At 34.8% G+C, this 13857-nt stretch overlaps 1 protein-coding gene across 1 annotated transcript; it reads left to right on the forward strand.

Annotated features, from left to right (window-relative positions):
- Window positions 1–440: 440 nt before the first annotated feature.
- On the forward strand, window positions 441–9894 carry LOC139692372 (retinoid-inducible serine carboxypeptidase-like). The gene is made up of 9 exons (XM_071590531.1): window positions 441–526; window positions 2937–3166; window positions 3287–3517; window positions 6521–6631; window positions 6732–6966; window positions 7079–7255; window positions 7385–7462; window positions 9469–9623; window positions 9801–9894. Exons 1-9 carry the CDS (start codon window positions 448–450, stop codon window positions 9861–9863), a joined length of 1359 nt encoding a protein of 452 aa, XP_071446632.1. The 5' UTR covers window positions 441–447; the 3' UTR covers window positions 9864–9894.
- The last annotated feature ends 3963 nt before the right edge of the window (window positions 9895–13857 follow it).

Consider the following 13857-nt stretch of genomic DNA (forward strand, 5'->3'; position numbering starts at 1 on the left):
AAGACCTGGCATGAATGGCCCTGCCAACAATATTTTTGGGCTTTTTTGACCAATGGGATCAGGCTCTTCATCTTGCCAGATAGTATATTAAATTATTTTCATAGTAGATACATGATAACCTTCATGTAACAACTTCGCATGCCAATAAATTTATAAATTACTTACATGGTTTATATAGACTTTGTAGTTTTGTGCTTAAAAATTTTCCCTTGTCCCACTTTGTAATGAGGTGCAAATGGGAGATAGTAGACCAATTGTGGTAGGAGGGATTTTGCAAGGAGACTGTGGGTTTTCTTGGGGTGTTTAGATATGATCACGGATTCTCAACTTGTCAGAAAATTGATATTCTAGATAAGAAACTGAGATAATCAAATGATGACTTTCAAAGGTGATTTTTTCACAAAAAGGTCTTATCTTTCTCATATAAAGTCTGTTATCTCCACAAAAATGTATTCTATTCATAGGTGGATCATGGCATCAATCACTGCTGTTGCTGTCCTCTTCATTGCTTTAGTTTCTGTTGCAGGTAAGACTCTCATTGATATATTTTATAATGTCCTTTCAACAGTCTTTAAAAGTTATAGTGTTGTGTTTGAGATGACAAAGTAAGGGCAAAAGTAATAAATGAAAAACATATTGTTTGAAGATGTATAGGATTGTGATCAAACATATTTAGTGCCATATAAATTTATATTTATTCTGCCCAATATTTAGTCGACTAAAATGCCACCAAGGATATAGGGTTAGATTTTAAAAGACCTGTTTTACACTCTCTACCATTACTCTTTATCAAATGACTTATTTTTCAATTCTCCTTGACATTCTGCATCAAACACAAGCTCAGCAAAACCATAATCAGGATTCATTGACTAATGTAATTAAATAGGTACTCTTAAAAAAAACATGCAATTGGCTAATAGGTCAAACTGCAACTAATGTGCACAGGAAAAACATCATACTTCTCAAGTAATAGCTACTAAACCATTTATTCCTCATGAACCTTTGAGTAGTGCAATATGGACTAAATAGCATTACCTCTACATGTATATAACTTATTTATTTAAACTAGGAATCATTTTTCACTGCATTTATTCATAATGTTAATTATGCCATCATTGCACCATATCTGATATCTATGTACCTCCTCGCTAAATACCAAGGTAGGTACTTTATTGGTATTTCTTGGTTTAATATCCACATCATAAAATCTTAGAAGTGGTCCACAAAGTGAATACATAGACCCACCAAGTGCTGGAATTAGCAGAATGAAACATATGTCCATTAAGACATGGTTTGCAAGTAGTATCCTGGCAGAATTAACTCAGTATTTTTCCTAACCAATGCCACTTTCTATTATGGATGCTGAAAAATCTGACTAAGGCTGCAAACTTGAATGAAATGTAAACAATATACAATCATAATTATCCTTGTCACTACTTTCAATTCAATATATTTGTTAAGATAATAATCATGTTATTATAATTGTATGTGTGTGCTCAATATCTCTTTCAGAAGAGATGATCAAAGCTATTACATTGGTTGTATGACATAAGGGTTGATCTAGAGTTAGATACCTATTCTGCTGCATTCAATTAGCGGGCAATGAATGCTTACAAAATACCCCTAGTGGATATTCATACAAAATAATTTATGAAGATAATACTCCTTGGAATTATTTCTGTGATTAGTTATGATGCTACAAAAGTTAAATTGACATTGTAATGAGCTTTGCTAATTTCTGTCCGTCTCGTATATTTAGGTCTCCCATCCAGTATCTCCCACTCTTGATCGATTAATTGAATTCTTTACTGAAAACAATATTATTCTTTGCTTCCTATGGGGTATAATTTTACTATTTTCATAAAGCTTTCATCATCATATGCTATGTAAATTCTTTGTTTTCGCTCTAATTTTGGCACATAATTAACCCTTAGTGCAAAAATAGTTTCCTAAAAAATGAAATCAGTTTTGGGCAGAATATGGTCTTTTAACTTTCCAGGGTATGCGTATCAAATTTTTGTTGACAGTCACATTTTGTCAAAGCACAGCATTAAGTGAAAACAATGGAAGTTTTCCCTTTGGTATCCGCTACGTAGCGTAAAGGCCTCATAGGAAGGTCATAGAATAGGAGAATCATACATCCTCACTTCTGCACTGAAGAAGCAAACTGACGTTCTTGAAGCGGTTGTCTGGCACTGTAGATAAAGAATCTGGGAGACTTGCACCTTCAATGGGAAAAACCCATGCGAGCCTGCAGAGAAACATCTTTATTCCATATCTCAGATTAAGATTGAAAAGTATAACACTCATCATGGAAATGATAGATTTTCTCTTTTTTATTTTGGTTTCCACGCGAAGTAGGTAGATTGTAAAGTATGCATAATGAAGAATTTTTGCTGTCTTATGATTTCTATATTAAGAACATGTCACAGTATAAATAATATTTCTTAAGTGTAGTCTTCAACTGACATAAATTTTATTTATTTATTCTTCTGCTGCACAAAATAAATTTTATACTGGCTGATTATCATCATTCAGTCACACCCTCATACTGACTAATAAATACATTCTATCGGCCCCAAGTGTTTGCCCTAATGGTGGGATATTATTTACCCTCACTGTATTACTTGATAGTGGCATATAATAAACCCTTACTACTACTTCTGTGTTACTAAATTATGTTCTATCTGCTTGGTCATCTGCCAAGTTTTATTCATAAATATTTAGGCTGCTAGATGCACATACATACCTAGAAATGTATTCTAACAGATTATCAGAATACCTAGTAACCCAAATGATTATAACCATTTTGTAACATTAAATGAGCTACAATTTGCTGACAATATGGCCATTTAGGATCTTTTTAAGACGATTCCCATATATTGTAGAGCCATACAATTTATAAAATTTGTTTTGGCTTCCCAAATTAATTTCAGAACCTCAGAGCAGTGGCAATGAAGATTGGGGGTATGTGGAGGTACGTCCAGGGGCCAATATGTTTTGGTGGCTTTACAAAACAACTGCAGACCGATCGACTAAAGCCGTAACTGACCGGCCATTAGTAATATGGCTTCAAGGAGGACCAGGAGCTGGGTCAACAGGCTATGGAAATTTTCAAGAAATCGGCCCTGTCGATGAATTTTTTAGAACACGCAATTCAACTTGGGTGAATATGGCCTACATGTCTGATTTTGTTATAAAAATTAACTCTATGCACGTAATTGCCCTGCCTTGAGATAAATCAAAACTATCATATACATTATGAACACAAATTTCTTAATTCTAGGTCAACTATGTTAATGTACTCTTCCTTGATAATCCTGTTGGGACAGGTTACAGTTATGTAACAAGTTCTGATCTGTACACCACAAATAATGCAGAAATAGCAGCTGATCTTGTATCATTTATGAAAGCCTTTCTTCAGAAGAATCCTGAATGGCAAGATGTCCCATTATATGTATTTTCTGAATCATATGGCGGAAAGATGGCTGCTGAATTTGGTTTAAGCCTGTATAAGGTTTGTTTAATATTTGTTTTTACTTTTATGTACTTGAAAAAATCTTAATTGAAAAATATCCTTGAAATTAATGATGTTTTTTGTATTCCACCTTCATCTTCATCATTTAATGGGTGATGGTACATATTTGATTAACATTTTACAAGATTGATTATACATATGGGTATTATTTCTGGGGGAATTGTAATGGACAATGATAGTTAAGTGGGGACGAAGAGGGTGAGATGAAAGAATGATGAGGATTAAACAGGGAAATGGTGACTCACAAAACTTGATCAATACTTACAAAATAATTCGACAATTGGCACCTTCAGTGCCCCAGCTGGATGTTGGTGGCACTCTCACTGTGTCCAAGTGGTACAAGATAATGAGTTGTCACTGGTGTTGGGAGGCCATATATCGGATGGGTAGATAGTGAAGGATGAGAGGTATTAAAGAAAGAATCAAGAAGGAAAATTAGAGAGAAAAAGAAGGAGATGCAATGCAGTTTTAATGGTGATGTCATCGTCTATAGGCAAAGAATGATCAACAAATTGCAGCAGATCAACAAGTGCAACAGATTATGAGGAAGGAAGGTAGAAGAAGTAAAAAAGGGGGTAGGAGAGTGGATGGGGGAGGATGAGGATTTGAATAAATGGAAGGGGGAAATGCATTCATAGGGGTCAATGTGATGGACCAGGTGGGACTCTTCAAGACAACATGTAAGCCTGTGGAGGATCTGGAATGGTTGGATTCCATTAAATGTTTGTCAATGCTAGATTTTTCTGGTCTATGGTATTGAAAATGCAAGAGGAGGAGTAGGAGGGCAGTGAATTTTGTACGTACTAGATTTCTGAATGGTGGGGATACCATCTTTGACAAAGGAAAGCAGGTTTTTTTCATTTAAATTCATTTGAGAAAGAAATTGGCATGTCAAGTTATTTAAAAATAGAGGAAAGGCAATAGGTTAAAGATGGAGAAGAAGGAAGCTCAAAAAGGATAATTAAAAAGGAAGGATTGAAAAAGATGTTTTTGTTGAAAATGTGAGAAAGAGTGGTTTTGTACTTGGTGGTTTTTTATTTATGTTGTTCGAAGATATCTAGTATTTAATTGATGTTTTAACCTAGGATGATGACTATATTTTCTTTTCGTTGGAGTTCTTTGGAAAAAGTGCTTTGATGAAGAAGGAAATGGAAGGTGGAGTTTTCGTTTCTGTAGTATTGGAAGGTTTTAGAAAGGAACTATATGAATTTGACAGTTTTCTAAATATTTTCATTGATAACATATTGTTAGGGTTCCTTTTCATCGCAATTTATTGGAAGGGTATGGATTGTTGTCTTGTATTTCTATGCCAAAGGAAAGGGATTGGGAAAATCCCTCCAGAATAATATTCCCAATTAATCAAAATCAGAGATCCTTTTAACATGATTGCATATGGTCAAAATATACTTATTTTTCCTATGATTTTACTCAGTGCACCTGCCTACTTGATATTGCCTCAATAATGGTTGTATCCTCAAAGGTGCTGTTACGTACCTTAGCAGTGACACGCAAAGTATGAAGTAGTTGTAAATACAACAGTATATGAATGAAATGTATATGAATATGGTGAATGACCATCAGCTGGATTCTCAATGCACATATTTTCCCTCTGTATGTAATGAATGAAAAGCGAATTTACTGCCCTGCTAGGTGGAACAGTTTACGTATCTCAGACGTGTTTGGGACCAACACGGTCAAAGTAGTATGGATGTAAGGAGAAGAATTGCACTGGGTACAGAGGCTTTCTCAAGAAGGAGAAAGTTGATGACAGGGACTTCAAGTAAGGATGTTAAGAAAATGCTTGTGAAAACTTTGATATGGATCATAGTTATGTACGGCACAGAAACACCATCAATGAAGCAGGAGGACAGGTGTAGATTGGAGGCTGTTGAAATGTGGTTGTGGAGAAGGATGGAGAATGTGAAATGGACCGAAAGGAAAACAAATGAGGAAGTGCTAGGTATGGTGAGCGAGGAGAGGTGATTGTTGGGAGAAATCCTATGGAGGCAGGGAAAATAGATGAGGGGCGTATTAATCGGCAGTGGGATGTTGAAGACTGTAATATAAGGGAGAGTGTTAGGCAAACGAGGAAAGGGCAGGAACAGGATTGGGATGTTCGATGGGATGAAGGGGGGAAGGAAGTACTCAGAGATGAAGAGGGACTTGTTTTAGAGTAGGATGCTGTATTGTGTTTTGCTAAGAGATAAGTATTTATTTGGTGTCCATCCAAAACCTACCTTAACTAGTAGATTACCTAATTTTATATATATATATATATATATATATATATATATATATATATATATATATATATATATATAAACCATAAACACAGTAATCAACCCGAAGGTTGGTTTAGTAGGTGATGGTAGAGTTTACCCAGTACTAAGCCCAATACGGCGTGTGAATATTCACACATCAGGGTAGGGGGGCCAGTTCCTTTCCCTGTGCCGGTTGTGATTTCCCAGGAAGATCTGGTACCCGAAAAATCACATAGCTTGGGTGGAGCTGCAGGTGCCCAGAGTGCCTTGCCAGGGAATCGAACCCCTCCAGCAGCAGTCCAACGCTTTACCCCCAGGACTACCGGGACCCTTTTTATGTAGTCCATTTATTATATTACTGTAGTCCAGGGTATATATATATATATATATATATATATATATATATATATATATATATATATATATATATATATATATATATATATATATATGGTGTAACTAACACGAATTACGACTCTTTTATATATATATATATATATAAATGACTATCACGAATATATATATATATAAAAGAGTCGTAATTCGTGTTAGTTACACCATTTATAACTCTAGAACGGCTGAACCGATTTTAATGATGTTTGGCTTTAAAGTATTGAATAAGAACCTCTGAACAAAATATTCACATAACATATGCTATATACCAAGCTATTCCCATAGCCATACCAATGGTTCTCTCTGATATATATTACTTGCTTTATAGGCAAAAAAGGCTGGTGAATTACAGGTGAATATCAAAGGTGTGACCTTGGGAGACTCATGGATCTCTCCCATTGACTCTGTGATGACCTGGGCACCATTTTTACGCAATTGTGTAAGTTATTTACTAGTTGACTCTTGACTAATGATTTTTTTGCAACTATAAATACTTTTGTTCATATGTTGCACATTTTAAAAACTTGCATACCCCTCAGGGATTAGTTGATCAAAATGGTTATGAAGCCATAAACAGAGAAGCGGAAGCAACAAAGAATGCCGTGGAGCAACAAGATTGGCAGGGAGCCACAACCTCTTGGAGCTCCACTGAATTTGCAGTGATGCAAGAGGCAGATAATGTTAACTTCTACAACATTTTGTATAAAATTCCAAGCGCTGTCCTACGAAAAAATAAAATGGCTCCAAAACTGAAAACACTGGAAGATTATAAAAGTATTTATCTTCATAGGTTTTTGGCTAAAATTTGCACATTTGCAAAGCAGGGGAAATATTTTATTTTTAACTTTGGGGTATCTATCATGATAAAACTATTATCTATTTTCAGGATTCTTATACAACAACCATGTTAGACAAAATGGCGATGATCAGCTTGATAATATAATGAATGGCCAAATAAAAGATAAATTGGGAGTCATTCCTTCAGATGTTTACTGGGGTGGTCAGTCTCAAGATGTGTTTTCTGCCTTGTATGATGACTTCATGAAGCCAGTGACTACAGTTGGTAGGAATGGACATATTCCCTGCATTTATAAAAGCACCCAAATCCTTTTAATAATATTTATTTAATGCTCTAAGTATAGTCATTATCCTCCATGACTACATTTAATTATCACTCTGATTTTTTTTACAGTTGAGCAGTTACTGGATAACACAGACTTGAAAGTATCTGTCATTACTGGTCAACTTGACTTAATTGTAGACACTCCAGGTAAGAAAACAACAACCAAACATAATGTGTAAGTTGAAATCACTGAAGGTGACATGTCATTAAAGTAAACACCTCAATCATTATAACTTGTTCAATCATGCTTTGCAATTTTGGGACCATGCACACACACTGGGGACTGATTTTCATGTTGAATCATTTCCAGACACAGCAGTATCAAGGGCATTAAATAATGAAGATCACACGAGTGACCTTCCATACAATTCAAAACTGTGGTAACTCATATTTCAATGCTTTTATCTCTGTAATGAATCATCTCATGGGGAAACAATATTTTACGTTGCGTAATTCAGTAGAGATGAAACATTCATTCAAGCAAACCATTTTTCCAAATTCAATCACTTTTTTTCTAAAACCAAAGAGTTCACCTCCACAGGGAAAAATTTTTCACCTCATCCCATAATTGTTGCCTTAATTTTTTTCTTACCAATGACCGTAATAATTTGGCTTTCTGACTAACTTAAGTATGATTATCTGAAATTCTGATTTAATGAATTCTCCACCAATTTTCATTGCTCTCTTTATATTTCCCCACGTCTTGTTTACCATTTCCTTCATGTATACCTTGGAAAGCATAGGTATTGATAGAGATATCTCTGTCTTATCCCCCAACTTAACATGCATATTTATTATACTCTTCCTAAATCTATGCCTAAACCATAATGTGTTCTAACTAATATCTCTAAAAAATTCACAGCACATAATAAATGCACCCACATATGTGGTGATGTTTAAACCAGGTTTTAGCACTAATCAAACTATTTCTCCTTCTGACTTCTGCTGTTTTCTCCACGAGATCATTTGTTGTTTCAAAACCACATTTTTCTACCTCTCTCCCTTTGCCCACCACCACATTTTAATGCATGTAGCAAGTGTTCTGTTCCATGGCCACTTGAAATTATTCCCTCTAGTTGATCATGTACACTGTCTACTTCTTCCTCCCGATGATTGTTTGTCAGCATGTAAACCTGAATAAGAACCAAGTTAATGGATCGTATTTTTATCTGCGCTAATACTATTCCACGACTCGCCCACTACTATCTTTCAGTTTTACTATTCTGCTGCGCTTTTGTCTGGCATGGGTGACCCTACCGAAGCTCTTGATCATTTCTCCTACCGGCATGCCTACGGGGGTAGCCCATGAGAAGGGGGGGGGGGCATTTATAACTAAATTAAAAGAAAGAAACCACAAGATAAATTTTTTAATTCAGTTGTTAAAGGTTTTTTTTCATGATCATCACACTGCTAGTATATTATTTGATGTTATTTGGCAGTTCAGAAAAATCCCTTTTCTTGAATCACCTCCAGTGCATATACAAGCCATGAATTAAGCTGAAATTTTTTTCCAATTTAATATTAGATGAAATAGCAGCGAAATTAGAAAAAAAATAGAGATAGTCAATGGAAGTATCCCCCTTTGCAATGCATTGGACTGGAGAAGCATGGAAATATTTTCCCCCGCTAATGTAAACATTAAAAGTGATTCATGCACTTAATCACCGACAAGAACATTGATATGAGAAGCATGGGGCCATGTTCCCACTAGATTATTGATGCTTGAGTCAATATCAGATTTCATGAGATTTAGTTTTTTCACTGTCTCACTTAATCCTACGAATAATCTCAACTGGAATCTTTGTGGGTCGTTTACTTGGTTACATTGAGATGATTATTTACCGAAAGAATATTAATAAACAGTAGAGCATTAAAGCAGTCACAACAAAAAATGTTCTAAAACCTTTCTGAGAATAATCTAGCACACCAACAGAAATATGTTAAATCAAAAATAATTTGGGTTCTCCATGACATTAGCAAGTATAAACAGACAAAAAAATTTGATGCTATGCTATGTATTGCACCTACCTACAAAGTCCTTGTTTTATCCATTGAACAATTGGCATAATAAATTATTGCCATCAATATTACACTTCAATTTAAATAAATGTAGGAGTTAAAGAGAATTTCATGACCTACATTTGAATTTTCAGGCACTATGAATTGGATAAATAATCTTCAATGGTCTGGAATCGGTCGATGGCAAAGTGCATCGCGAAATCCACTGGTAGCAGGAGGATACATTGAGGGCTTTACGAAGAAGTATGACCAATTTGCTGTATACTGGGTACTTCGAGCTGGTCACATGGTACGTATTTGAGTCATTGGTGAAGAATCTTGTTTCCAAGTTGGCATGTAATCAATATTTCACAGTTGCTATTTATAAAACTGACAATCTGTTTTCATTGAAATGTTCAATGTCATAATGTCAATCCAAACTCATGATGGCAAATTGAAATAATCAGAATTACTAATTATTTTTCAGGTGCCAACGGACAATCCTATTGGAGGCATTGAAGTTCTTCGGCAAATAACTAACTTTGCTTGAAACCACTTAAAATTGCAAATGTAATTACTCAATAAAATATTAACAAAATGTCAGTGCACACATCTAATTATGTTACATTTCTTAAGGATGAAAAGAAAACTTTTAAAGCAGCACATGAGGAGAAATTGAGGTGAAAAATTTGGGAAATTGATGGAAGCAGAGTTTCAAAGAGTATAGAATAATAAGTTCGGCGCATTTTGTGTGATGTCATACTAAATTTTCTGGCTCAGTTACCAACTTCTTTGGAACTCTTGCATTTTCTCCCACTTACCTTATACAGAAATAAATGGCTGTTACAATACTGTGAAGTATGACCATACAACACTGCTCTTCAAAGATCTTTAAATTTAATTTATTCAACAACGAAACCTTTAAGCTGGCTTTCTCTTTGAAACAATATTTCAAATATCAAGGCATTATTGGTTCATTTTCATAGCTATTTTATGCATTTCATCAATGAACTAGTTATCAATTTATGAAATGAATACCATTGATATTTACTTTAATTGTAGTATTTGGAAAGCTGAGATTTGGCATCTATGACTCTTGGTATGAAAGCATATGTACTTTTTACCTTATAATCAGGACTGCTTCCCCAAACTTGCTGGGATGATATCAGTTCATTTAGTTCTGTGATTTGTGTTGAGGTTTTTTGCATTTGAATCCTGAAATACTTTTATCACATCACATTTCTGGAAATTGAATACATTTAATGTTATATTTATACATTTTTTACATATGCTGCTGTAACATGATGATAATTTGAAAGTGGTTATAAACACAGTTTAAAAATAATTTACTATTAAACTGTGATTTTTTGGGGTCAAGGAATTAGCATAATGTTCTCATGAAGTACCCATGCTGGTGCCTATCTACCTTTCTATCCACATAAGTCATTAACACCACAGTGATTAACTTTAAGGGATAGTTTTGATGGGTCAGGGATAAGACTCACCTCATACCAAGCTTAAAAGGAGGTGAAATTCACGCATCGGGATAGGAGTCCCAGCTTTGCCCAGGAATGTGAATTCAGCCTCACGGAAGTCAATGGAGTTCCTGAAACATGGGGCCGCTATTTTCTCAGCAGAGGCTTCATCCAACACAAAATGAAATGCATACTGCCCTGTGTCATCATGATCTCAGGGTTGACCACTGGGATGATGGAAACATTCTTTAGTGGCCTCAGCATAAGACTGTTTGCCAGTTTTTAGCTCATTTGGGGTCCTGGGCCATTGCTAGAGGAGTATCTCCAGGGGTCTCTGACCTCTTCTTCATTATAGAAGGAATGCACCTCTTCCACCAGGAGCTTCCAGAGAACTGTCCCCCTGTGCTTCTCCAAGCAATGTGAGTCGAGTGCCTTCCTGCCCTTAGCTACCTCCTCTAATTAATTTGACCCATTCCATGGTGGTGAGAGCTTGCATCTGGAATATAACACCACCAAGAATAGGAATTGGAATCTGAATCACCCTGTTTTGAGGGAGAGCCAGAACTTGATACCTCTATTGAGTGTTGAGTCTGAGAACTTGAATCATATGGCCATCTTCATCTCCTCCCAAGAGATCTCTAGGGCAGATTGCAACAATGGAAGGCCCTCCACAGGTATCTATAGATGAATTAATGGAAGAGAAATACTCATTGGGGTCTCCAGTGAGTAGTTTCTCTTCCATAGAGTGTGTTGGACTTGTGAGGTCTCCTCAGTGCTCCACAAAGGGGAAAGCTTTGTATCATATCAAAAGGAATGTAGGGAAGGCAACTGGGATTGCATTTCAATACATATCTTACTCACAATATCATTGGACATAAGGGAAAAAATATCATTAAAAATTTTCTTGGTCATTATGAAGCTATTCCTGCAGCTTGGAGCCATCTTCACTAGTAGTCAATGAAATGACCCTAATCAGAAATAATAGCCTGTGACTGGAAGATGGTATTTTATAATTAATTTCAAAGTGGTTATTATATTATTTCCAAGACTATTTGCATATATGCATACATATAGCTCGCATAGATTTCTTACTCTCACAAAATAGGCCTAAATGATTTTAAATGACATGTGACTTGTTTACAATGCAGTCTTCATATGATATTATGACTTCAACATTTTTCTATTGATTTCTTCCGGCTATTAGAATCTTTTAATTAAAATGAGTCCTACTTTATTTACTAGAATTCATTCAGGATTATTATATTTTCACAAAAAGTATTGCAGGAATGACAGAATATTCCTGCTCCCTCTACACATTTGGATCCATATATGGAACTAACAATATTTGTTTAAAGTTCATCATGATGTATGATATTCATTTAAATTCTGAACTTTAACTCAATCATTACATTCTTAAACTCTTCAGCAGAGGCTCATAGGGTTGCATTTCCATGATTATGGAGATATGACAACCCTTTTTTGAGGACATTATGCAGTTATCCTGAAAATAGTAGACTGTTGTGAGACGAATCCATAGGACATTTTTTATTCAGCACTCTAACAGTTCTTAAGAGCTATACTATTATACTTATAATATTTTTTAATAACACTTATAATATTTGTAATAAAGCCACAAGATTTGCTCCTTGGTGAAGGAATAGCTATTTTTTTATTTTTCTTTCAAGAATTTACATATTTTTCAAAATGAAAGCAGAATATCAGCAAAAATATTTCTCAAAAAATGCATCTTCATGCAAAACCTTTTCCAATGACTTGATGGAATATTTCATCAAATAAACAAAATATTTTTCAACATTATTGTGCATAATTAGCTCTGGGCTTGGTCAAATACTCTCCACCATAATGATTTGCCTGGTAATGTGAATTATAAATCAGTTTTACATGCTGGTTACACCACTTTTGTACAAAAATGTCAACATCTAGAAAATGTAATTACATTATCTAGTGTTGTTCAGAGATATTCTGAGGAATGGTTTGATATTAATAATTTACATTTAAATCCTGAAAAAATCAGCATATTGCATGCAGTCTTAAAGCCAAAATAACTGAAATTAAACCTACTAAAATCTGGGAATTTGTATTGATACAAAACTTAGCTGATAGGCCCACATTAGTCATATCTGCCATTAATTAAGTAAAGCTGTTTATATGTTAAGAAAGCTCAACTTTCTCATTTCAAGTGAGTACTGTTTAATGCTTCACCATGCCTTCTTTCAATGTCACCATGCCTTTGGAGTATGGGGTTATCCCCCTCTACAACAGAGAACTATTCGTTCTCTTGCTAATATCCCACATGATTTTTGCAAGCATTTTTATCAGTTATGGAATCATGACCGTGTTTGGTTTATAAGTCTTTAAGGCTCTGGTTTACATAACAGTTAATCTAGAAACTTACCAATTAAGATCTTATATCCATTCACTATTAGTGGTGAGGCAAGCTTGAAAACTAATTATAGTAGATAGTCCTCGACGTAAAACTCATTTTATAATGTGAACATTCATTACTTTGAATTATCTGCTGCCTTCTGCACATACGTTATTCTATTGATAGTACACTCTGACAGTACTATAATATTCACAGTACTGCCACAGTATACTCTGAATAGAATAACTTTAAACGTACTTCAATATGGAAAATTGGCAAAACTTTTGGTTTAAGTTTATGAAAAATGCCATCTTACGAATAACCAATGATATATTCTTACCTTTTCTGCAGTGTTAGCATGAAATATTGCTACATACTTTAAACATATACAGATCATGCTTCGCATCACTTTCGAAGATAAGATGAATTAGACATATTATAATATTAGACATAATTATAATATTGGATACTTATTCTACAACCAATGCACAAAATATTGATAAAGAAAATTCTCCTCACTTGTTTTATGTAAATCCTGTTCTTAATTGGAAATTACGTCCATGGATTCGGTGGGCCCAGAGCATAACAGTTTGTCACAATGGGTGTAAGTCACTAATGGCCTGGGATAAACTTAGGTGTTCATTTTTTTTGTAGTGTAATAACAAAACATCCTTGGGAAACGA

This window comes from Hetaerina americana, unplaced genomic scaffold, assembly GCF_022747635.1.
Source record: "Hetaerina americana unplaced genomic scaffold, ioHetAmer1.1.p SCAF_4, whole genome shotgun sequence".
NCBI classification, from domain to species: Eukaryota; Metazoa; Arthropoda; class Insecta; order Odonata; family Calopterygidae; genus Hetaerina; species Hetaerina americana.